At 33.3% G+C, this 26,500-nt stretch overlaps 1 protein-coding gene across 1 annotated transcript in view; it reads right to left on the bottom strand.

The window, feature by feature from the left end:
* The window catches only part of LOC138715398 (glycerol-3-phosphate phosphatase-like), an 88,133-nt gene that overhangs the window by 26,368 nt on the left and 35,265 nt on the right, over positions 1–26,500 (bottom strand). Inside the window, exons 3-4 of the mRNA XM_069848258.1 lie at positions 14,768–14,928; positions 10,567–10,704 (exon numbers count right to left, since the gene is read on the bottom strand). Coding sequence (XP_069704359.1) covers positions 10,567–10,704; positions 14,768–14,928 — 299 coding nt within the window. The remainder of the gene's footprint in view (positions 1–10,566; positions 10,705–14,767; positions 14,929–26,500) is intronic.

The following is a 26,500-nucleotide window of genomic DNA, read 5'->3' as shown; positions in this document are numbered from 1 at the left end:
AGTTGTGATATACCAAAATCTTTAGCAATGTTAGACTGCGATTTTCCCTTCTTCAAAATGTTTAAAACAGCTTGTCTCACATCCACAGAGTATTTCTTTTGTTTTGGCATGCTTGCAATGGTCTGTACAAATAAACAAGCACTGTCTAAATACCTAAACACCAATATTTAATATATACCATGCCACCAAATCAAACCAAAAAATACTTATGAGCTAATGGAATATACATTTATATTGTATTCTATGAACTTGTCTGTTTCCTAGATACATAACCACAGCAACATAACGCTACTCATTGAATGACACAGCTGTGTGCTTTGCGTTGTTGTAACTGCTTGCAAACAGTACTGACAACATAAAACGTTAACTACAAAATACTTTTGAGTGCTACTGTATCATCATCATCATCCTTGCAGGTTGTAATCCATTGAACTGTTATGGTCTACCAAAGTTTTCATTCCACCATTTCTTAGGATGTTCTAATGACCCTTTTCCTGTTAGATTACAATTCAGGATTGCTTTGAGTATTCTATTGTTTGATATTCGTTTTACATGTTGGAGCCAATTGGTTTGATATGATGTACATATGTGATCTAGAACAGGTATCATTTGGAGTGTGTTCAAAACATCTTCATTTCTTTTCCTGTTCCATTTCGTATAGGGCACCGGCATAGCTCAGTTGGCTAAAGCACTTGCTTGTCAATCCAGAGGAGTTGCACTCGGGCATGGGTTTGATTCCTGCTTGGGCTGATTACCTGCCTGAGTTTTCTTCAAGGTTTTCCCCAACCGTAAGGCGAATGTCAGGTAATCTATGACGAATCTTCGGCCTCATCTCGTCAAATACCATCTCACTACCGGTATCACCAATTTCATCGACACTAAATAGTAGTTGATACAGCGTCGTTAAATAACCAACTAAATATATCCATTTCATATAACCTGCTGTACAGCTCATGAACTTCATTTCACTGGTAGTAATTCGATTTTCATCATGTCTTTGAAGAGTCCAAGCCTCACTGCCATAACATAGAACAGGTCTCGCCAAGGTTTATAGAGTTGGAGGCGTGTATATCTTTGGACTAATGACGGCTGTTGATGAAATCCATAGATTTATTAAATTTAAGAGCGCGTCTGGCTGCGAAACTAGGTGGCCTGGGTTCGAATCCCGGTTGGGGCAAGTTACCTGGTTGAGATTTTTTCCAGGGTTTTCCCTCAACCCAATACAAGCAAATGCTGGGTAACTTTCGGTGCTGGATCCCGGATTTATTTCACCGGTATTGTCACCTTCATATCATTCAGACGCTAAATAACCTGAGATGTTGATATAGCGTCGTAAAATAACCCAATAAAATTTAAAAAAATAAATTAAATTTAAGAATTTTGTCTGGTATATCTGATTCTACAATAAATTATATTTTATAACCAAGATAACTGAATTCATTTATTCTAATATTTCATTACTGATACAAATTTTGCTTAGTATTGGTTCTTTTCCGTAAAAAGCCATAACTTTAGATTTATCGATAGAAATTTTCATTGAATATCTAGCTGCTATTTATTACAAATTACGTAGGTCATCTTATGTAGAGGCTAAAAGTACTAAGTCATCTGAAAAATGTCAATTTATCTTATATATATAGGTATACAAGATAAAAAGAACCTGCGCCACAGACCACTTACTGCACAAATATGGTGAGATTTCTATTATAGAGTTGCTCGCATCAAGTACCTTTTACACAGTACTGTATTTTATGATTCTAAGTATTTATAAATTGCAGGTTTAAGCTAAGTTTTTCATTTCCTATTAGTAAACCTCTAGGCAATAAATAGAAAATTTCCTTTGACCATCTTCATCTTAAATCATTTTTTTTGTAGTGTCTAGTTTCCTTCCATTTGTTTAAAACTTTCTTTCAACTCTTTTGAATCCAAAGTTCTGAAAATATATTATCTCTTTTTATATACTTAATACTTCCTTATTTGTAATTCAATCTCAATTAAAGTGTGAGAATGAATCATAAGCCTAGTGTTGCTGGCAAAGCACTGAAAAGTGATGCTATGGCAATTATTTATAATGTTACGAAATACTTGCAGTAATAAATAGGGTTTAATCTAGAATATTTATACAATTGACGAGTGGAGCTTCGAGAGTTTGTATCAGCTGAGTGAAGAGAATATTAAAGGAATCACTGTTTAGATCAAATTTTTAACCTCAAAGAGGAAGAGATATAGAATAAAGTGGAGACTGATTACTTTGCTAAGGTAGTTGTTAGAAAGAAAAGACACGATTATTATACTATAAAGAAAACTGTGCCAACTCTGGCAGCACTGAATGCTAATTTACAGAACAGTGGAAGTTTAAAATGTAGTAGGGAGTGCCTGAGGAAACTCATTCTCCTTCAAATAGGAGAAATGTGTGTTAAGAATAAACCTCTTATTAAAAAACCCGAAATTGTTTCCTTGTATGCTAATTACATCCGAGCAATTAAAAAAATCGTCAACAGAATAGAGACATAATATAATATTTAAATGAGACTATTTAAATGCTCACCACAGTTGGTTCATGTTGGCAATCTCATATCGAAGCAGGGATCACAATCTATTGATAAAAAGGACAAAGACTGATTATAGCTTTTGCAGGAGGAGAAAATGGCTTTGTAAAAAATGCTCTGCTAATGTTCTGATCAAAACAGAAGATGGGCAACTATCATGATGACATGAAAGTCTCCAATTTCACGAAATAGCTATAAACCAAGTTCTGCCTATGGCTTGTAAGTATGTCATTGTGATGAACAATGTCCTCCTCCTCCTCCTCCTCCTCCTCCTCCTCCTCCTCCTCCTCCTCCTCCTCCTCCACTATCCACGGCCTATTTGATTGGAAGGCCACTGCGCTGTAATTGTGGCAACGCTACATGGGGGCTCAGATTTGTGACAGATTGGAATATTGCTTACAGAAGATATCACTGTCATCAGTAATATTAATCTTTACTTGAAGTAGCTATGTATGTAGAGATAATTTCACATACATAATTCTTTGTCATTTCAGACATGTTGATATTTTAACGAAAGGTAGGTGTAGTTTAAATTGGTGGAACAAGGATCACATGAGGATGACAATCTTAGTACACTCGTTTCAGATGTCTGCCCTTGTGGGAAACCAGTGTTCGATATTTGTAAACAAATTTTATCTGTCGTAACATACTACTCAACAGTTAGGCCTACTGCAAAATTTAAAATGATTTTGCAAGTACTAGTTGCTCTGACAAAGAGGGAAAATTAGAAACATTGTGTACAATTTCATGATATATTGCAGAACTCTTACTTTCTTTCTCACTTACTTACAAATGGCTTTTAAGGAACCCGGAGGTTCATTGCCGCCCTCACATAAGCCCGCCATCGGTCCCTATCCTGTGCAAGATTAATCCAGTCTCTACAATCACATCCCACCTCCCTCAAATCCATTTTATATTATCCTCCCATCTATGTCTCAGCCTCCCCAAAGTCTTTTTCCCTCCGGCCTCCCAATTGACACTCTATATGCATTTCTGGATTCGTCCATATGTACTACATGCCCTGCACATCTCAAACGTATGGATTTAATATTCCTAATTATGTTATATGAAAAATACAATGAAGTGCAGTTCTACGTTGTGTAACTTTCTCCATTCTCTTGTAACTTCATCTCTATTATCCTCAAATAATTTTCTAAGCACCTTATTCTCAAACATCCTTAATCTCTGTTCCTCTCTCAAAATGAGAGTCCAAGTTTCACAACTGTATAGAGCAACCAGTAAAAACCTAAAATATAAATTCTAACTTTCAGAATTTTGAGAGCATACTGATTACAAAAGCTACTCAATCAACCGAATAATAACAGGAATTTCCCATATTTATTCTGCATTTAATTTTCTCCTGAGTGTCATTTATATTTGTTATTGCTGCTCCAAGATATTTGAATTTTTCCACCTCTTCGAAGGATAAATTTCCAATTTTTATATTTTCATTTCGTGTAATATCTGGTCACGAGACATAATCATATACTTTGTCTTTTCGGGATTTACTTTCAAACCTATCTCTTTACTTCAAGTAAAATTTCCGTGTTTTCTCTAATAGTTTGTGGATTTTCTTCTAACATATTCACGTCATCCGCATAAGGAAGCAGTTTATGTAACCCGTTCAATTCTAAACCCTCTCTGTTATCCTGGACTTTTCTAATGGCATAATCTGGAGCAAAGTTAAAACGTAAAGGTGATAGTGCATCTCTTTGCTTTAGCCTGTAGTGAATTGGAAAAGCATCCGATAGAGACTGGCCTATACCGACTCTACTGTACATTTCACTGAGACACATTTTAATTAATCGAACTAGTTTCTTTGGAATACCAAATTCAATAAGAATATTATATAAAACTTCTCTCTTAACCGAGTCGTATGCCTTTTTGAAATCTATGAATAATTGATGTACTGTACCCTTATACTCCCATTTCTTCTCCAATATCTGTTGAATACAAAAAAATGTTGTCAATTATAGTCGACATATTACACCTAAAACCGCACTGATGATCCCCAATAATTTGATCTAAGTAAAGAGTTAATCTTCTAAAAAGAATATTGGACAAAATTTTGTATGAAGTCAACAAGAGTGATATTCCTAGAAAGTTACTGCAGTAAGTCTTTTCCCTTTTATAAAGATAGGTACAATTATGGACTCCTTTCATTATTCTGGTACAATTTCTTTTTCCAAAATAGCAAATACAAGCATATAAATTTCGCTAGATAATGCGCTACCACCCTCTTGTATTAATTCTGCTGGAATTTGATCTATAGCTGAAGACTTGTACTTTTTCAGGTTTTTTATTGCAATTTCGACTTTAGAAAGTGTGAGTTCGAGTATAAATGACTCAGCAGATTGTATTTGAATTTCGTCCCAATAATTTCTATTTGGCCTATGTACCTTTTTAGTAGTTGCCCAAAATAGTTTTTCCATCTGTTCTGGATTGAATGAGTTTCCGAACCCTATTAAATAAAAATGTAAGAATTACGGACAACGCTTTTTTTTAAATTAATTAATGTTATGTTTTTAAGTTCAGTCTGCAGACCTGCAAGAAAAATGACTTGTGTTACCTCAATTTTGTATTATTATTATTATTATTATTATTATTATTATTATTATTATTATCATTGTTTGTAAAGCTCATAACAAAATTATTTCGGACAATAATAATGAAGCGTAATATCGTGCCTACGTGGCATTAAAAACTGAATTATTTCTTTAATTTTTGTGAGATATTAAGTAGGCTATATGCTGGAATCGTCTTTAATTTGCTCACTGATACAACATGGTTAATGTTTTATGAATACATGTCCAACAAAATTTGAGAATCTACTTTTATTTCATGATAGAATTTTAAAAGATTTTATATTCAAGCAGACTATAATGTGACAGATGTCGGCCCCCACAAATGCATTGTAGCGGCGTTGCCATATTCAGTACGGTGGCCTTTCATCAAGTAGGCCGTGTCACTATCAGGAATTAGGCTTGCAGCCTATTCTGGCTTCACTCCAACCATCTTTTTCATGGTCTTCCCACTTCTCATCTCCATCTGCTTTATATTATAGTATATGTTTTACTATTCTATCGTTTTTCATTCTTCCAATATGTTGTATCCATTGTTGTTAGTTTTCTTGTATGCAATCATTTAACGGAAAATAAGTTCAATTCTGTTCTTACATCTTCATTTCGTATTTCATCCAGTAATGAGCAACTTTTTTTAAAAATTTCATCTCTACAGTTTGTATCCCTTGTTGTTCTTTCTTGGTAAAAAGTCCATGATTCACTTCCATAGGTTAGAAAGGTGTGGCCATTATTTTATAAAACTTAGCTTTGTTTCTTGTCTTGTTCTATTTTTTATACATCTTGATTACACAACTTTTAACATTGTATCACTTCGGAATGTGTATTATATGTCTTTCTCGTGTTAAATTCTATCATACCTGGTTAACATGTTTCGACCTTGTATGGGCCTTCTTCAGAACTGGTTGTTGCTGGTCTTCGTGCCTTTTGTTTTGTTTCCTGTGGGGATGTGTTTGTGTGTAATGTAATGTGGAGTCAAAGAGTGTATGTGTTCTGAAATTGAGTTGTGTGTTGAGAATTTTATTTGGATGTGTTTTTGTGTGTCTGTATATTTTGTATTGTTCTAGTGTGTTTCGTTTCTGGCTTTTTGGTTGGATGTGTAGAATTTCCATGTCTGTGTTGATGTCTTTGTAGGTGTGGTTAGCATTTGTGACGTGTTCTGCATATGTGGATGTGTTTTGTAATTTTGTTACGACTTTGATGTGTTCTTTGTAACGTATTTGAAATGATCTTCCTGTCTGTCCTAAGTAGAAGTTGTTGCAGGTGTTACGTTTGAGTTTGTATATGCCTGTGTGGTTGTATTTGTTTGTGTGTTGAGATGTTTTTGTAGAGTATTATTTGTTCTGTATGCGATGTTGTAATTTAATTTCTTGAATGAGGTTGCAATCTTGTGTGTTTTTGTTTTCGTATGTTAGTGTGATGTATTTTTTGTGTTTGTGTTGTGTTCCTAGGGTACTTGATGTGCTTGTCTTATTATTTCTTTAGCATGGTTCCGCTTCTCTCTGTATCTTAATGTGGCTTCTTCTGTGTTCTTTTGTAGATGTTGTTTATATGCTTTGTTGTTTTTCTTTTATTGTAGCTTCTATTTCCTCATTCCAAATCCTTAGTCTTCTCTTCCTAAATTTATTCTTTTTGCGAAAGCTTGAGTTGCAGCTTGTTTTATGCATTTCATTATATTATTCCATTCATTATTTACATTTTCTTCTGTTGTAATTTGTAGATATTGTTGTAGCCTTTGTTGATGTAGATTATTTTTGTAGATATTGTTGTAGCCTTTGTTGATATAGATTTTTTTATGGATTCATCTTGTAATAAATATATTTTATACACTTCTTCATTTTTGTTCTGTCGTCTTCTATATTCCTTCCTCCATCTAGCTAATATTGCTATTTTGGCAAGAACAAGAAAATGGTCTGAACTTATATCGCTTCCTCTATGTACTCTTACATCTTTTACTAAATTTGTTAACTTTTTATTAACAGTTACATAGTAAATTATTGATCTGTATCCTCTTGTGGCTCATGTATATTTGTGTATGTCTTTATTTTAAAAAAAGCTGTTCATTACAGTATTTTGAGTTGTAGCAAAATGCCTTAATTCAGGCCCATTTCTATTTATGCTATCACAGTATGCAGATAAATACAAAGTCTACATCGACGACTCCATGGAATTTGCAGAAAGGATCATAATCTGACAAATCTACTTGCCTCTGACATTGTTTTCTCCCTCTTCGGTGATGTGAGTATATCAAACAGCCAGAGTTCTTTTCTATTTTGTTTACTTATATTTATATTGTGTCAGTTTAAATTCTATGATGATAGCATTTACATAGATATTGAACAAAAGTGAAGTCTACAACCTTGTCTACCACCTGAATTTATTTCCTTCCAAGGTATAAAGTATCTCCAGTTTTTACTGCAATTTAAGTTTCTTTGTATAAGTGAAATATGTTTTGGCCAATGCAGTATGGTATATTATCATTTAATAGTATGTTTAACAAGATATGGTGATTAACTTTATCAAAAGATTTTTGAAGTCTATGAAGGCAATGTGTGTTTCCATATTAAATTCTCTGTGTTTTTTATTAAAGATTTTAAGATAAAATACCCATATTACATATCAAAGCGAACTAAATACGTATACGGTAATTCCAACTCGATTTTTTAAAGGTACTATTTACAAAAGTGAATTACATTCTACAATTCTGAATTAATTATATGTAATTAAATGTAATTTTGGCAGGACCTGTGAATAATTACGTACAAATCAGGACTATGTGTAACTGGGTTATGTATAACCCAGGTCCTACTGTATTGCTATTCGTAATTCAAAAGTATAACCATATTGTACTTTGTCAACTCTTAAAATTTTTCACATTATTTTAAGAATAGGGGAAGTAGTAATTTTAACTATAAACATAAACAGAAACATTACACAGGATTATTCACTCGCTGCAAAGTCCTAGACAAATTCCCAGCATATATTGTAAGATTTGTGGCGAATAAAGCAACAATGGACAGATTTTCTCAGAGTTTTGGTCTTTCTTACTGCACCGTTATTCCATGATAGTCATATTATCATTATCATATCATAATTAGGGTGACCAGACGTTCTCTTTTGTCCGGACATGTCCTCCTTTTCAGGCCTTTGTCCGGGGTCCAAGCGGGTTTTTAAAAAAAATCAAGAAATGTCCTCCTTTTCGTAACTTGTATGCCTGATATTTTGAAATTATCTGATTTGAAGTCTTTTTCAAGTAATCTGGCAAGTAAGTAGTAGCAGCATTGACGGAATATACTCTTTGTCAACGATCATAACTCTTTTTGCTCTTTCTTGTTATGGTCGTTGCTCAGAGGTAGATAGTAAATCGAGAGATCGAGGTGTGAATGTGAATCTAAATAGATATTATCTGTTCCTTTAATAATATAGTTCCCTTGACTTTCATATGTAGCTAACTGTAAAATCATTATGATTAAGTTTTTTTTTCATAATTATTTTGTAATAAAATAGATATTAACATACTTTTAAGTATGATATAAGCCTGAATCTGTACTGTAAATATTTTGTAATAAAATAGATATTGACGTAATTTAAAGTATAATGTAGGCCTAAGCCTAAATCTAGGTATACATAATTTTTGTCTTCTTTTTTTCGAACACTGGCCTTCTTTTTGAAGCTTTGTGTCCTCTTTTTTATTGATGTGAATCTGGTCACTCTAATCATAGTGGGACAACAACTTTTGTAGTTTTAAACAGAATTTTATTTTATGGGTTATGCAACGAATTAATCATTTTGCAATTGAGGTATTTAACATATTTAGAAGTACACTTTTGGATATTTCATCATGTCCTTGAGATTAACAATCTCCAACGTTTCAGAACTACTGTACATGCAGGTTCCATTCTCAGAGAAAATTAGTACGATTTGAAGAATCACCTAATCTGTTGAGCCTGTTATGTTTGGCTACTCTAAACTGGACCTGATGATGGAACCTGTATCTAGTGTCGAGACATTGGAGATGTTACGTTCCAGCACAGGATGGAATATCCAAAGTCTACTTCTGGACATGGTCACCTTGAAAACCTAAAATATCAAATAACATATTGTTAACCATTCCTCTTCAAGCTATGATAAAAATACAACTAAGCATTAATTGTCACCCAATTATATGTACATCATCATCATTTACCTTCAATATTGGTTCATAGTCTCACAATACATAGAATAGGTCAAATTGATGGTGGGAGTGGTTGGTGGTGATGGTATACAGCCTTAGACACAAAAAATAACCAATCTTCTGTAGTGTGAATTTGTCTAAGTCCACTTCGGGCAGTGCATGGTTCACACAACTAGGAAAAGAATGTTTATTTTGTACCTAATTTACTCCGTGAGTATATTTTTGGGTTAACGAGATTAGTAGACATTTTAACATACAATGCTGACACTAAACAGGGCATCATTGTGGACCCAACGATACATCCTGAAATATGAATGTCATCAGTCAGCCAAAGTCCACCTTGAGAAGAAGTCGATCTATGAGCCTACAATTAACTATTTCAAGCTGAAATATTCCTTAATCCACATTGAGGTATTTGGCTTCCTCATAGGTGCTCAAGGGACTATCCCAGCTTTTCTCGAAGAATTTCGACAGCAATTTGCTTTACCTACATTTTTTAGGGATGACAGTGTGATAACAGTGTTTAAAAAAATCCTGTAAATTCCTAATTACCCAGTAATCACATGATGTCACATTATTGCAATTGTAATTTTTGATGTCCTTTTCTTTGTTTCTTCTTTTATTATTCATTACTTATGTTTACATATGTATATTTTTTTAGAGTATACTGAATCTGTAAGGACTACCCTCAATGGAGGGCAGTTTGTAAATAATAACTATAACACATCATCTATAAACAGACAGAAAAGCAACAAACAAACACAACAAATGAAAAACAGAGCGGATTTGTGCATAGGAAATTCATTCACATGTAAACCTAGGCTCTCATGGAATCAATCAAAGACTTCTGAAGGGGACTTAGCACATGGCAGCTGGTCATTTTTTTTCTAAAAGGTACAATACCTAATTAAATTTTACCTAGTCATGATCTCTCAGTGTCAAACTGCGCACTTAAGTGTATCCATCCAATGTAAAATTTAATCTGTTGTCTATATATTGGTATCATACTTACAATTTTCAAGGAAAAAATGGACGATCTATTCAGAACGTCTTATAAGATGCGCTTTATGTTAATCATATTATGCTGTTTTTCACAACCAATTTGCCTCCATAAACTCAGGCCTAGGCCTATATTCCCTATATGTGAAAGAACACTGTTAACACCCAAAAAAAAATGTATCATATTACATTTATTCACATGTGAATCATTAAAACAACATTTTTATGAGGTATGTTTTTCTGTACTGGAATGAAATATCCTTACCCCAACTCCAATATTCCTTATGCCAACGAGATTGAGTTCTCTTGAAATTCCACTTGTACCAACAATGTATACTTTTTTCTTGAAGCCAATATCTTGCAAATAGCATGCAGTAAGATATGATGTAGTAAGAACTTCATCCTAAGGAAAACACTTTGAATTAATATATGAAAATATAATAGTTGAGTGCATCTGAGTAATGTTTTGTAAAGGGATCACTGGCTAATAAAATATTATGAAAATAAAATTACTAGCTATTAACAGAATGGTTCATTATGAAGGTATCATGCAGGTTTTGTATTTGAGGTTGTTAGGTTCCTGGTGACTTTTTTAACAGCATCCTACCAAGCATCTTTCTGTTTACTAATTGGTAATTCTCATATTATTTCACAGATACTGAATAATCCCTGCAATTTAGAAGCTACTTTGTGTAACAATCAGTTCTCTCACTTGAGTCTTTATTGCTTATATTTAGCATTTTATTATTTGTATTGTGTCCAGTGGCAAAGAGTCAAGGAATACAGAGTAGACTGTAAAATCATTTCGTGTAGCGAAATAAGAAAGAAAATTCTGAATGAGAGTTTAAATTTTTTGGAGTGTTTAACGCCACTACCAAGGGAGGGTTTTCATTAGGGCACAATGAATTTGGCTGAAAGTGTTAATGTAGACTAATTTAAGGTTCCTGAAAACGATGGTCAAGGTCTCTAGTTTCGGAATTGCATATTTGTGAAAATACAGCAATTTTAAAAATCTGGATTGCATATCATTCTTGTGCGCAGCTTGCTCATAAATAGGGGGCGGATGTTGATGACCTAAAAAACTACTTAAAATAATCATTAAAATTCTCTTAAAGTAATGAAAAAATGATATGAAATTAAAAGAAAATTATATTTAAATATTATTCACCGTATTCGTACCACAATTCTTAAAAATTAGTCACCTTGTTTCAATGACTGCCTGCAAATCTCGAAGAGAGGAGGGGCAATTTCCTGGAATTTATCTAAGATAAAGGAAAAGAGCATGCAACAAAATGAAGGTTTTAAGGAAAAACTATAGATTTTAATGAGGGTTTACAATGTGTTTCAATTGAGGTGGTCCATGTCAGTACCTTCTTTCTCTGTCTCCTCCTCCTTCCGCGCTTCACTTTTGTTACCAGATCTTCCAGATGAGGGAGTGTGAATGACAAAACAAATTGTGGGCGCAGCATGCATTCTTGCAATCTTTGTGTTAAAAATACTGTCTACTACAGTGAACATCTCTTCAGAATCATGTCCTGTCCAGGATATGATGAAAGTTTCCCCCCTTCCAAACATAAATTCTAAAGACATGGTCACCCTTGTACTGACAAAAGAACAGCAGCGTTCAAAGCCCTCACTTAAACTAAGCTGTTGTCAAGCATTTTATATTACTTCCGTTGTGTGAAGTGAAGCCTTCAGTGGAATGAGTCTGTTCCAAACTATAAAATTCAAACTTCACTGTTATTCACGTATTCAGTAGATAATTACTACTGACCTATTTGTTTAGAAAATGATTTAACAGACCTATCGGTAAAGAAGAAAGTAAAGTGCATTCCAAATGATCTAAAAGTTTTTCAAAGTATTAAAAATGACCAAAAAATGCCGAAAAAATATAAAAATGACCTATTCAAAAACGCCAAAAAATTTAAAAAAAAATGCAATGTAAGAAATTATTTTTTTTTTTACGTTGATGTTAACATGGAACGTATTTCTATATTAATAGGCATTGTCCTAATGTGAAAAATAAGAAGATGACTTTTCATCAGCATCCACCCCCTACTCACAACCTACTTGCAGAGAGCACTACAGACAAGGAAACTACTTTCTTCCATCCCCGTTGGAAATCTAGATGTGGAATATGTTCACATTTGCATTCAGTTGTTTATCATCAGTTCTGCTCTCCTCTTCTACAAGACATGTTAGTACATGCTTGACAAAAATTAGTATACAATACAGAAGAAAAATAAATTCCTTCAAAAATGTACTTCAAACACTGTTGCATGTGGAAAATAGTGTCTGTCGTGTCAATAAGTGTAAGAAGCAGCCATAATAAGATGCCTGTATTATGAAAAGATGATGCTGTGTCCTGAGCATTTCTTGGTGAACCCGCATTATCATGTGTGAACATAACAGGTGAGTTTACCCTAAATATTATCCATTTCGTCTTAAATGTGAACATATTCCACTTGTAGATTTCTAACAGAGATGAAAGAAAGTAGTTACCTTGCCTCTAGTGCTCTCTGTGAGTAGGTTATGGGTAAGCTGCATACAAGAACGACATGCAATATAGATTTTTAAAATTGCTGTATTTTCAAAATATGTAATTCCGAAACGAGAGACCTTCACCATAGTTTTCAGGAACCTCAAGTCAGTCTACATTAACACTTTCAGCCAAATCCATTGTGCCCTACTGAAATCCCTCCCTTGTAAGACAAAGCTAATCCAGTTGCTTTGGAGACAGTAGTTGTACTGGTACAAGCCTGTCTCCCCAGCTTTTTAGTTCATTCGGAAAGATAGGTGGAAGAGGAGTGTTCGAAGTCAATTCCCAACCCTATATGTAGCCAGTAAGCATATGTTTATCCAATGCAGAGTGCATGCTCAGATCAATCAAGAAGATGAAAAGTGTGCATTTCTATTTCACTAATAAGTTACATAGCCTATTTTGTTTAGTGACTTTTTCTTATAATGTGCATTTCAGCTTTCGTAGTGAGTTATATCTTGTGTTAGTGGTTATAAACGAATTCATTAACGTCATGTTTTCTTTTTAAGTAACTTCGATGTGATAAAGTCAATAAAGCTAGTACTAACCATTCTAGCTTATCTCTGGACATATATAACTGTGACAATTCTGATTCCGTTTTATTTCTATTAAACTATTCAGTCATATTATTAATACTTCAAACAAAAGTATATTCGTCTTTAGATTTATCACGAAAAATTTGGTACGATAAATACAGCATCTGTGTGTATACAGAAACGTATCCTTTACTCCTATCATTGATATTTAATGAATAGGAGGACTAACGACTACAAAAAAATCTTTGATACTAAGGCTACAAAACATGCTGGAACTAAAATTCACATAAAAATTCTGAGAAGTTTCATGTGCTAGGACGACGCATGTCAAAAACAACCCAAATACAATGCAAATGTTATGCGAAATCCAAGAATAGTTGATTGATTTATTGACTGACTGACTGACCAACCAACTGACTGACTGACTGATGTGATTTATTATTTTGGAAGGCAAAAATTAGCTTTCAGAGGGCAAAATGTCAAATAAGGGCAATTATCTAGAAACTTCAAATTTTCTGATCATGGAAGAATCTTTCATGAAGAACATCTAGAAATCCATTATGTACTATCTAAAGATACATTCAGAACAATTTAATCGAATAAAGAAAATTGTAATGCTATAAACGAAACTGATTTTTTGTCTATTTAGGAAGAGTAGACAACTGACGTGTCAGTTAAGCACAGCTAAATATAAATCTGAGATACTGTACTTCCATGAGCTAAAATTTGAAGAAATGTTTTTAGGATTTAATTATATATCTCTTAACATAAACACAGAGAGACTAGCCAGTGAAAATATTTCAATTTTGAAAGACTAGTAACTTGAAAGTAAATTAGTAAGCCGAACATAATTTGATGGTTTTCAGTGATGGCTGGTCATTACAGTTGAGTGCACACATTTCAACCATGAACAGTGTCCCCAAGCCTTATTTGTAGCTAGGCATGTAATCAGTGCATGTAATAGTACAATTAGTGAATTGGTGAATTAGGGTTCTTTTCCGCGGATATTTAATAATAATAATAGTACAATTAAGCTCAGAAGATATAAATAAATTATTTGACATACATTCTAGCAAAGGAATTGTGAGTCACTTTCTGAAAATAATTAAGATTTTAAAACTGTTCAATTAGTTCCGCCCTTAGTTACAGAAATAAACACAATAAGACTATGTATTCAAGGCTAATCTAATCCATCTCTATTTGTATCCTATCCTAAGACTAAACTAAGAGCCATAAAATAAAAAGATTTTGTTTTATTCACACTCATAGCTCACAAACAAATAAGTTATTTATAAGCATGCAGAAGCATAGAATTTGCAAAATTTTAAGATATGCACCCAACAATTTAAATAATTAGTGTTAAGGAGGGCTAGAATAATAAATTCACTAACTTTGGTTGACTTGAAACCTAATTTATCACACTTTACAAGAAAGTCTTCCCTAGTGATGACATTGTTATTAGTGATGTAGAACACACGCTTTCCCATTTCACGAAACTGGTTCAAGACTTCTGGAGATCCAGGAAGTGCCTTCATATGCAACCACAAAACACCTACAAAGAAAGTTTGAAAGTTCTGAAACCGACTTTCCCACTACACATGTTTAATTAACATTCATACACTTGTACTATGACACAAAAAGAAGAAAGAAGTAGCTGAGAGAACGAATTGGTGAAAAAAAAGAAATGAAAGAAAAAGGAAATGTGTATTAATATTATCAGAAAACAGATATGTTTATTTAAATACTAAGATGAGATTCTTAACATTAGGTCTACTTGTCCATAAAATGAATATAAGTAATATTGCTACAGTTAAGAACAGCATGAAAAAGTTTGAATAAATTTAGATTAATCTTAATTTATCATATAGATCTAATTTGAGTTCATTAATTTTATCTTACTAATTTATTTTATTTTATTCTGTTTTTTTTTTTTTTTTTAATATCTAATTTTAATAAATTGGTATAACAAGTTTTGCACATAGATTGTCTGTGACGAATTTTGTTACTATCTTGTATTTACTCTTTCTCTTTAGGATATTTTCGTTTATATTTCTGTTTATTCATTGATTTTCTTCATATTTATTAACTTATTTTTAATTTCATAAAATCAAGTATTGTGATGAAATTAATCAGAATCTTATTGGAATAAGAGTTAATGTAGCATTGTTCTTATGCAACTGAATCTGAATTTTATTATTCTAGTTGATGAAGTACCGACAATTAATTTTTACCACTTAAAATTCAATAGGTTAGCTAAAGTATACAAGGTATTAAGTAATACATTTTAAGTGTTTGTTCTGGTATTCCTACTGGAGATTTGTGCAAAGCAAAATTAATAATGTTACCGAGTTGTATTTTAGATATATTTCAATAACTGATATGAGTTATGGATGTTAAAATTATTATTCCATTTAAAATTTCCAAATTTTAACTGTAATAAATCATTTCAGTGTATTAGAGACTCAACACTTTTGCATCTGTAATGAATTTAGACTACTATAACCAAACTACTCTAATCTTACAAATTTCAACATTCTTTAGGTAATAAGTAGCATTGCCAGCCCTATTGAAAGTAGATAGATCTACTCAATTCATGCCCAATCCATCAACTGACCAAGTTGTTTTCACCTCGTATCTATTTTATAATCTCTGTGTTGTTATATATTACTATAAAGTACCAATATTACAAGCTAAACATGCTCTTGGCTCCTGAGTTCACAGTGAAGTTCAAGCAAGTCTCTCTTCACAAATTGTTATTCCACTGTTAATCTGGATAATTCTGAAATTAATTCCTAAATTGCTATTATATTTTATGAGAATTTTATCTATTTTTTTTCGAGCTTCTTGAAATTCTTATTTAATTTTTATTTCTTCTGGGACTCTGGTAAATGTTCAATATATCTAAGCAATGTTGTTTTAATTTTGGCAAATTTGTTATATTAGTCTCCAAATATGAATTATACGAGGGCTGTTCAGAAATCAACTTCCAATTGTCAATTGTGAATTGCTAAATCATTGCAGGAAGATGGCACTTGCGCATTAGTCATGAGTAAAGATGTAATAATGCTCCCATGCATCACGCACTCATTTCTGTTCAGTAGCCTGTGAGAAACAGCTGTTGATAATGGACGCAATTATTACTCATCCCGCGAGTTGTGATGTCCGTTCAGTTATTCGATTTCTTCACGCAGGAGTTAACACTGCTGAAATTCACCGTCGATTGTGTCATGTTTATGGCAACATTATGAATGACAGTGCTATACGGGACTGATGCAAAAAATTTAAGAATGAGCATGAAGATGTGCACAATGAGGGAGGTCAAGGACGACATTCAATTGTGATTGATGAACTTGTTCAACAAATTGAAAGACATCGTTTCAAAATTTCTGAACTCTCTGAAAATTTCCCACAAATTTCAAGGGCAAGTCTCTATGAAATTGTTATGGCAAGGTTAGGTTTCCACAAATTTTGTGCACGATGAGTGCCGAAAAATCTCACTGACCAGCATAAAGCTCAAAGAATGACCTCAGCCTTAATGTTCCTTCAGCGTTACCTCAATGATGGTGATCAATTTCTGGACAGATTCGTGACAGGAGCTGAGACAATGGTACAGTTCGTGAATGCTGAGACCAAAGAACAGTCAAAGCAGTGGATGCACATCCAATCCCCGAACAAGCCAAAAACATTCAAACAAACTTTTTCGAACCGAAAGATGATGGCTACAGTTTTTTGGGATCAAAAAGGAGTATTGTTGACAGAGTTTATGGTGCCTGGGACCATAATAACAGCAGATATTTATTGTGAAATGCTAAAGAAGCTTCAGAGAGCAATCCAAAACAAACGACGCAGATTGTTCTCCAAGGGTGTCATTCTTCTCCATGACAATGTGAGGCCTCATACTGCTGCTCTTACAAAGGCTTTATTGGACAAGTACACATGGGAAACTTTCGAACATCCCCCCTATAGTCCAGACTTGGCTCCGAGCAACTACCACCTCTTTCCCAAGATGAAGAACTGGTTAGTCACTCAGCACTTCAATAATGAAGAGCTCATGGACGGAGTGAAAACCTGCTGAGTACACAGGTGGCGTCCTTTTATGCAGAAGGAATACAGAAGCTAGTTTCACGTTATGACAAGTGCTTGAATTTATATCGCGACTATGTTGAAAAATAGTGTCACTATCCGGGAACGTTTTCCAGGCAATAAATAGTTTGTAACATTGCTTGTGTTTTTTTTTTTTTTGTAGCCAATCGGAAGTTTATTTCTGAATAGCTCTCGTAGATGCAATAAAAAAATTAACAGAGCAGAAAGTAACACAAGAATTTGGTTTTAAATTTAATAATGAATTGGAAAATATTTCTGCTTTAATTTTTGCAGAAGACATAACTGTTATTGGAAATAATGCTGAGTCCACTCTGGAACTAATAAATCTAGCTATTAACAGTTTACACAGATTGAAGGTTAATCCATCTAAAAGTAAAATCATAAATATTGGCAATGAGAACATTCAAGAAGGATTTTTAACATTGCCTTCTGGAGAAACTATAGTATTTTTAAGGAATGGTGAAGTTATAAAGTACCTGGGAATCACATTCTAAATACAAATAGAAATATTCGAAAGTTGCAAAGTGATTTAAATTATTTATCAATCTCCATATTATTAAAACCTGACCAAAAACCTAATATAATTGATAAATTTTTGTGGCCAGGAATTGTATATAATTTACAGACTATGTCATTGCACAAGAGCCCTGTCGCATTTCTGAAAGATACTGATAGACTTATAAGATTAACTGTGAAAGAAATTGTAGATATTCCACATGCTATGATTTGATTTATGTAGCAAGAAATGTGAAAGGATTGGGTCCCAAGAACTTACAGCACACAGATAATGAAATTCTTCACAGTTATCGAGACTTTGATAGTGAAATCTAATCTGCGAATAATATATATATTGTAAAGATTCCACCCCACATTCAAGATGCCAAATTATAAAATATTTATGGCAAAACGGTTTTAATGCTTGGAGCATACTTGCACATAAGTGAGAAGGAATACTGGTGTGTCAGGATGACTCTAAAATGACTTTTTTTTTTTGTATTATCCAATTTAATAAACCCTATTTCACCCTGAGATATATTAGGGTTATAGTTGGTATCAAGATACATATTTTATAAGCAATAAACAATAATAAATTATAATACAAAATTGTGGTCAAGGTTACAATTCACATGAATTACGTACAAGAATGCACCTTAATGAAAGAATGGATCGTATCACAAAGCCTCAAGGCATGTCTCTATATTTATATCTAATGGTTATAGGAAGAAAAAAATATATATATATATATATATATATATATATATATATATATATATATATATAATAGCTATTAAACATGTTATTTTAGAAGCAATAAATAGCTATACTAAGAGATGGCTTAAAATTTACGAATTAAATACATTATTTAGTAGCAACAAGTGGCAATAATCAGGTATTACAAGAAATGGCTCAAAATTAGAAATCAAATGCCTAATTGAAATAAAAATTAAAACCAATAATACAATATTATAGTATGCGAAATTGAAGACTTACAGTTTCATTATAGTTGATTAGAACTAATACGATGTTTTTTTCCCCGGGATTAATTTAACATTTTACAGTTTCACGAATATTCTATTCAAGAAGGACATGAAATGCTTATATGATTTGGAGTTGGTAAGTATATTGGTTAACGGTTTGGTAAATGTATAATTTAAAGTGTTCAGTAACAACTCAAGCTCGTATCTTTCATGGCAAAAGACTGGACAATCATATAATACATGTTTGACATCTTGAGATTCCTCCCCACAAATGCAAGTTGCATCGTCTTTAATATGGAATCTATTTAAGTATTCTCCTAATTTTCCATGCCCAGTCAAAAACTGTGTCAGTACGAAATTTGTCGTTATTACTTTACATTTATTACGATCATAGACTGTCGGAAAATACAGCTCTTTTGTAAGAATTCCCTTATCTCTATTGACCCATCTTTCGTTCCATTCTTGCATATAATGTTCTTTGGCTACTTTTTGATATATGATATATGATATCGGACATAAATTGTACAACAGTGGCACATCAGAGTTGGCTGCCATCTTTGCCAATTCATCGGCTCTCTCATTTCCAACTATCCCAGTATGCCCTCTGACCCAAGTTATACAAATATGGACGACACTTTTCATTATTAAAGTTCTTATCTCTGAGGCTACAATGTTAGTGTTATATTTATCATTAATTGATACTCTAAAATGACTTAATGGATGTTTAAAAGGAAAAGACTTTCCTCTTCAGAATGGATAAATGCAATTTAATTTGATCTGTAATGCTGCTGCAGTCAGATCCGTGCCAGGAAGAACTACAAACACTATGTTGTCACTTTCCAGGTTGTGAAGAAATTGAAACACTCGGACATGTCTTAGGTTATTGTTCAAAAGGAGACATGTTAAGAAATTCGCAACATCAGAAGGTTGTTGTTGTCCGAAGAGAGTCTGGACCTCACAAGTGGCACGAAGAAGGCAACAAGGCCAGGAGACAATGGGGTAGGTTGGCCAGTTCCTTTCCTCCTTTCATTGCATACATCGGTGACTAAATACATAAAGACTAATTAGTAGTGCAACCCAAAAAAAGCATAACAACACTTTAGACATATGGTTGCTACCCCAAACATGATTTTTGTTATCAAACTGTCTCGATGAAACAAATGTTAGAAGCACAATAATGCATAATTTTTTAAAATAAAGCACACTGTAAAAGCATAATATTTAAAATAGAGCATAATTCTTGGAAAATGAACTGCCTGCTTCAATGCACTATTTATAACAATTTGTGACAAACAATTAATATTAAAAATATTCACATTAACAATGAAAAGCTAGTTATTCAACAATGGAAATTTCAAACTTCAGAATTTAAGTTATATTTTAAATTCTTAACTACAGTTATATTTGTAGTTCTGTGCGGAACAGGACAACAAATAAAATAACATTACACAAGTTTAACGGTTTTATGACCAGTTCACACTCTGAATCAGAAGGGTTCAAATTATTTTGATATCAGCATGCCAAAAACATTTATAACTGTGATACGAAGGGTTTGTGAGTTTCGTACAGACAATTTTGTGGCTGAAAAGAGAAAACTTTTGTGTACCTTATGTTCAGAGTGTATTAATTTCGAAAAAAAATCCATTGTGCAGAAACATGTGGAAAGTTTTAAGCATAGATCCCAGAAAAAGAGTGATGGACAGGGTTCAACTTCAGGTGGTCCTAGCAGCATACGTGTCAGTATGACACCTCAAGTATGGCAGCATATGGAAAAATCCAAGAATAATATGAAAATCTTGTGGAAGCTGGTATTCCATCACATTTCTTTCGTAACCAACGATTTCGTCAGTGGATAGCAACAGCTACATGTATGCAGTGAAACCACTCTAAGAAGGTAACTTGCAAAGTGTGCTGAAGACGACTTCCAGGAAACTAAGTCAAAATGTGAGGGAAATTCTGTCTATCTAGTGGTGAATATTCTTGTTGCTCCACTGGGTGTTGTGAATGAAAACCAAAATTGTTGAACACTGTAATGCCGATGTTATGGTAAATCTAATACTTGATATACTAGATCTTATTGGTGTTCACAGAAGCAATTTTATTGTTTTAATATCAGACAGTGCACCATATATGAGGAGCATCGTTTCAAAACGTATTATGTGCAACTTACAATTTTTTTACACGAACAACGAAAAACTGGATTACTGGTAAACCGGAGAAGTTTTCAAAACAATACACAAAAACATTTTTAAGTACTGGTTTCACAGTTTACAAATATGACGACTTGGAACCATCAGACTTCACAGCATGAAAGATAAATAAATAGAAAATAAATTTAATTTCGTCCACTAGGGGACTTAATATGTTTTGAAACGATGCTCCTCATATGCTTTCTGCTGGGAGGCGACTGGCTGGAGTTGCACCTCACCTTTTACATTCTACATGTTGTGCTCACATATTGCATCTTTGTGCTAAAAAGATTAGATTTTCACTAAAAATTGCTGATGAATTCATTGCAGCTGTTAAGGCTGCTTTAGTGAAAACTCCGGCCAGAAGGGAGAGATTGCTGGACTGCCTAAAAGAAACAGGAACATTTGTTCTACCTCCAGTTCCTGTAATAACTCGCTGGGGGACATGGCTGAAGGCAGGAAAATATCATTGCATCAATTTCAATGCAGTCAAACATTGGACTGATTTGGAAGATGGTGAAGACAATGCTACTGTAACAAAGCGACTGGTTGAAAATAAAAAAACTTGGACTTCAACTCAGAGCTATATTTAAAATTTCTGATGGACTCTGCAATCAAATACAGGTTTTGGAATCAGATAATCAAGATGCAACAGTTCTTCAAATGGTTCAAAGTTCAGGTGCAACGTGTAAAACATTAGCAGGATATATGAAAAAACGTCATCCTGCTCTAAATTTCTGAAAAGAAGTTCAGAATTTAGATCCAACATTAGCTGTTCCTAAGAAGATTTCTTCGATTTTTACTTCAGGTGAACTGAAACGTTTCTCTGCCATTGACGTTCCAGTGGAAGAAATATCAACATAGGCCTAGTAGCAATGGTACATGGAGAAAATTTGTCTTCAACGTCTGCCTTATCCTACTGGCAGGAACATTTCACCAAGATATCTATCTTAGGTAAGCTGGCAATGACGGCAATTATGGTTTCTCCATTATCTGCTTCAGTTGAGAGAAGCTTTTCTACTCTCAATTGGATTTTAAATTCTAAACGATCATGTCTGACAGAAGAAAATCTACAGTCTCACAACTTGCAATTAATCAAAATCAACTTCAAGAGGATGTTGTTCATCTGGAAAGTGCGAGTGACAAGGATGACTAGATTTTCATTCATTTCATGACTAAATTGCTTACAGTGTATTCTTTTATAAACTTAATACCTATCCTGCAAACTAACATTAGTGACAAAAAAAATTCAGTTTGATGATATAGGCCTACATAAACAGTATCTGACTTAAGTTTATTGATATAAAAGACATTATTACGTATTAATTATGTTTAAAAAATTTAAAATAAAGCATAATTTTAAAAAATGATAAAGCATAACTATCAAAAATATAAAGCATAATGTGGGTTGTTCTACTAATCAGATGTATACAAACAATTTTTTCCTCCGACACATACCATCAAGTGATATACTGGCTGGTAACAGATATCATGGGCTTACAAGGAAAAGATGTTAAGTCCAAAAATGAGAAAAATTAGTTATTAATGGTAATAGGTACAACAAATTGTGCTCTGTCTACTGGGAAAACGAATTAGGTCTTAACTCTTATAGTTCCTTAGTAATCAAACCTTCACAAATTATTAAGTCCATTACAAACAAAATGTTGACAGGAAAAGAATATTAAGTGCACTTAATACCTTTTGCCTGTACACCTCAATATCACTTTCAGAATATCTGTATAGGCAGAATGATTTTAGCTCATAACCTGATCAAGTACACAGTGATCTATGCTCCCCACACCTGTGGAGTAACGGTCAGCGTGTCTGGCCGCAAAACCAGGTGGCCCGGGTTCGAATCCTGGTTGGGGCAAGTTACCTGGTTGAGGTTTTTTCCGGGGTTTTCCCTCAACCCAATACGAGCAAATGCTGGGTAACTTCTGGTGCTGGACCCCGGACTCATTTCACCGGCATTATCACCTTCATCTCATTCAGACGCAAATAACCTAGATGTTGATACGGCGTCGTAAAATAACCCACTAAAATAAAAAAATAAAATCGATTACATGTTTTTGTCATAAACATTAACAATTATATGACAAGAGGTAGGAAATTATTGTAGATGGGCCTAGCTTTGCAGATTGCTAGTAAGTGATTCTTCTTCAAATATACATGATAGCCAAAACAAATAAATACTGTAATTACTTTAAAATTTTGAGGTGAAGTTGCTATTTTATGCTGTACTTAATGATTCTTTTAACCCATATTATCCCGGTGATGCGTTTTCGCAACATTTTACTTCTTTGCTATTAAACGTGTGTGAAATATGATTTTTAGTATTTGTTAAGTTTATGGCACTTATTATCTATTATAATGATGTTGGTAGACCTGGTTTATTGAAAATATTTGGTAACTGATTCATTGATGGCGCAATACTTGAGAAGAAAAGAAGTGATTATTACAAGTGCTGAAATGTCTGCAGACTGTCATAAAGGAATGTAATTTTTGTTTATTTTTATAATTTTATTATATCTTTTCTTGTATATATTAGAATCTAAAGACTCTTGTAAAAGTAGCTGGACATTGCATGAAACATTACTTCTGTAATGTATGCCTGAATGTTGGTGTTGCGTTTTTGCAACACCGGGCACATGGAATATCAAAACTGTCTTTCTGAGATTAGTGAAATAATTATATATATTTACTTATGGAATTAGATTTTTCGCATGAAATAGTTATTCTATTCATGTTTTATATTCAAGGGGCCTGAGTGCACATGAAATAATGACAATCATGGAAGAGAACGAAAAATTCAGGCAGATTTTATAGATGTTTTCATATCTCCACCGGAAGCTAGAAGTGATATCGATGAAGACAGTGCTGACGAGGACTTCAACGGAAACATAAATAATCTAAATTGTCATCAATTGAGGGCTGAAGGGATAGTGGTCCTCAGTATATGGAAAAATATACAATAATATAAAATCAGGCACAGAATGAATAGCTGACAGAAGGTGCAGAAATATGTGAAATATCAGAGCCTGTCAGGAGATAAAGGGACTATTGTAAGAAAATGGAAAAAGAGTGATTTACCAAGTTACTGTTAACTGAAAACAAAAGTAAATGAGGAAATTGAAAATTGTGAGTCGAATCCCAACATGAAAAGAACTTATTGCCAATTGATATTTTTCAATTATTTTTCCATGAAAATATTGTACTTGATATTGTAAACCAAAGTGTTGCGTATGCGGTGCAGAAAGGCAGGGATAAATTTAGTATTTCCCAAAATAATTTCAAAACATTCCTTGGGATTCTTTTTGTAGCTAAGTAGATATACTGAAGTCCCACGCTATCGAATATACTGGGAAGAGAGCAGTGACACAAGAAATGAATCAATAGTCAGAGCTATAAGACGCAATAGATATGATGAAATAATGAGAAACCTTCATCTACCTGGCAACACACAACTTGACAAGAGCAATAGCTTGTCTAAGGTGAGGCCCTTTCTAGATGAACTTATGTGAGAAAGTGAACTTTGTAGCCAAACCTAATTGGCTTTCCTCGCATAAAATGTTTTAGTCCATGTCTTCCAAAATAAAGTATCATAGCCTCGTCAATACTGGATTTATTCTCTCACAGTGTTGCCTACTGTATGCATAATTTTCATTTTCCTCATTTAGTGAAATGCACTGAACGTTGTAGATAGATACACAGAAATATGTATGGGCCTTGCAGGGACAGAAGTTTCCACTAACAAACCTGGCTGATATGAAGAAAACAGAGAGGTTCCTTTGATATGAAGTACGATGAAGGTTCTAAATTACTGATATGTCGCTGGAATGACAATTCTGTCGTGACTGTTGTGTCAAACTGTGACAGTGTAATGCCAGTGAGTAACGTTCAAAGATATTCCAGCTCTCAGAAAAAGAATGTGACAATTTCTCAACTAGCAGCCATCACAAATTACAATATAAATATGGATGGGACTGATCTCATGGATCAAAATGTGAGTACCTATCGAAAAAATATACGTCCCAAAAAGTGGTGGTGGTCTTTCTTTTTGTGAGTTAGATGTCAGTGTCACTTCTCTATAGAGTCAGTCATATGGAAGACATGGATCTTCTGTCATTTCGTAGAAGTATTGCAATGGGCTATCAGAGACAATATGGAACACCGAACTCAAGACCTAGTCTAACTGTGACTACTGTCAACAGCAGAGTAGCACCAAGTGTTCGATTTGATGAAAGGGGCCATATTATAGTCACTCAGCAAAAGAAAACAAGGTGTGCTGTTTGTAAATCTCAGACAACTAAACGATGTCTAAAATGTGACGTTGCTTTGCATGATAAATGCTTCCAAGAATTTGATTTTCAGAAATAATGTTTCTAACGATGTAAATAATATAAACTTTTCAAGGTGTTGCTTGCAAGGAAATTAATTTTCAAAAATAATGTCTCTAATGATGTAAAATGTTAATTTTTCATGTTGATGCTTTCAATGTTAAATATTTCCAAGAATTTTTTTTTTTTTTTCAAAAATAATGAGATAAAATGAAAACTTTTCATCTTGTTGCTTCCAGTGTTAAATATTTTCAAGAATTTCATTTTGAGAAATAATGTCTCAGATCATGTAAAATATATTCTGTGCATGGTAATAAAATAGATTAGGTCAAAATATGTCGCCTTGTTTAATTAATTCATAATATTAAAAACACAATGTGAGCAATTGATACCCTATGTGCTCGGTGATGCGTTTTCGCAACACATCATATCTCAGGAACTAGAAATGCGATAACAAAAATTTCTGAAAATTCCACGTTCATAAATGCTAATGCACTCAGGAATTCAATTTTATTAAATTTGAAAACAAAAAATTATTCTGGGCATATATGGGTTAATCTTGTTTTGGAAGCCAGTAGGTTCATTATTAAAACTATTTAAATAACATATTATAACATTAAGAACAATACCAAAACAATAAATTCTAAATGTAGACCACCTAATGACAACAAGGTAGTAAATATTAAAAATTTTACTGTGGATATTCCATCTCTTATTAAAAATGTTTGATTAATAAATTAAATTTGATATGATCTCACAATAGAACTGTGAGAAGGGTATAACCAAAAGTATAGAATTACTCGTTTTGAAGTGTGTGGAATTGCAGATAGGCAAAATAAATTAAATAATACATAACATCTAGAATAAACATGATTTAATTTATTATAACAAAAATTATTATTCAGGATGCAATAAATAAAATGATCATTTACCAGCAGGAACCTCATCAGTCATAAGTGAACGAGATGTGTTGGAGAAAAAATACCAGCAGGAACCTCATCAGTCATAAGTGAACG

Source organism: Periplaneta americana, chromosome 15 (genome assembly GCF_040183065.1).
Source record: "Periplaneta americana isolate PAMFEO1 chromosome 15, P.americana_PAMFEO1_priV1, whole genome shotgun sequence".
NCBI lineage: Eukaryota > Metazoa > Arthropoda > Insecta > Blattodea > Blattidae > Periplaneta > Periplaneta americana.
The sequence above is the reverse complement of the archived record's forward strand: the minus strand, read 5'-3'. Positions and strand labels throughout refer to the sequence as shown.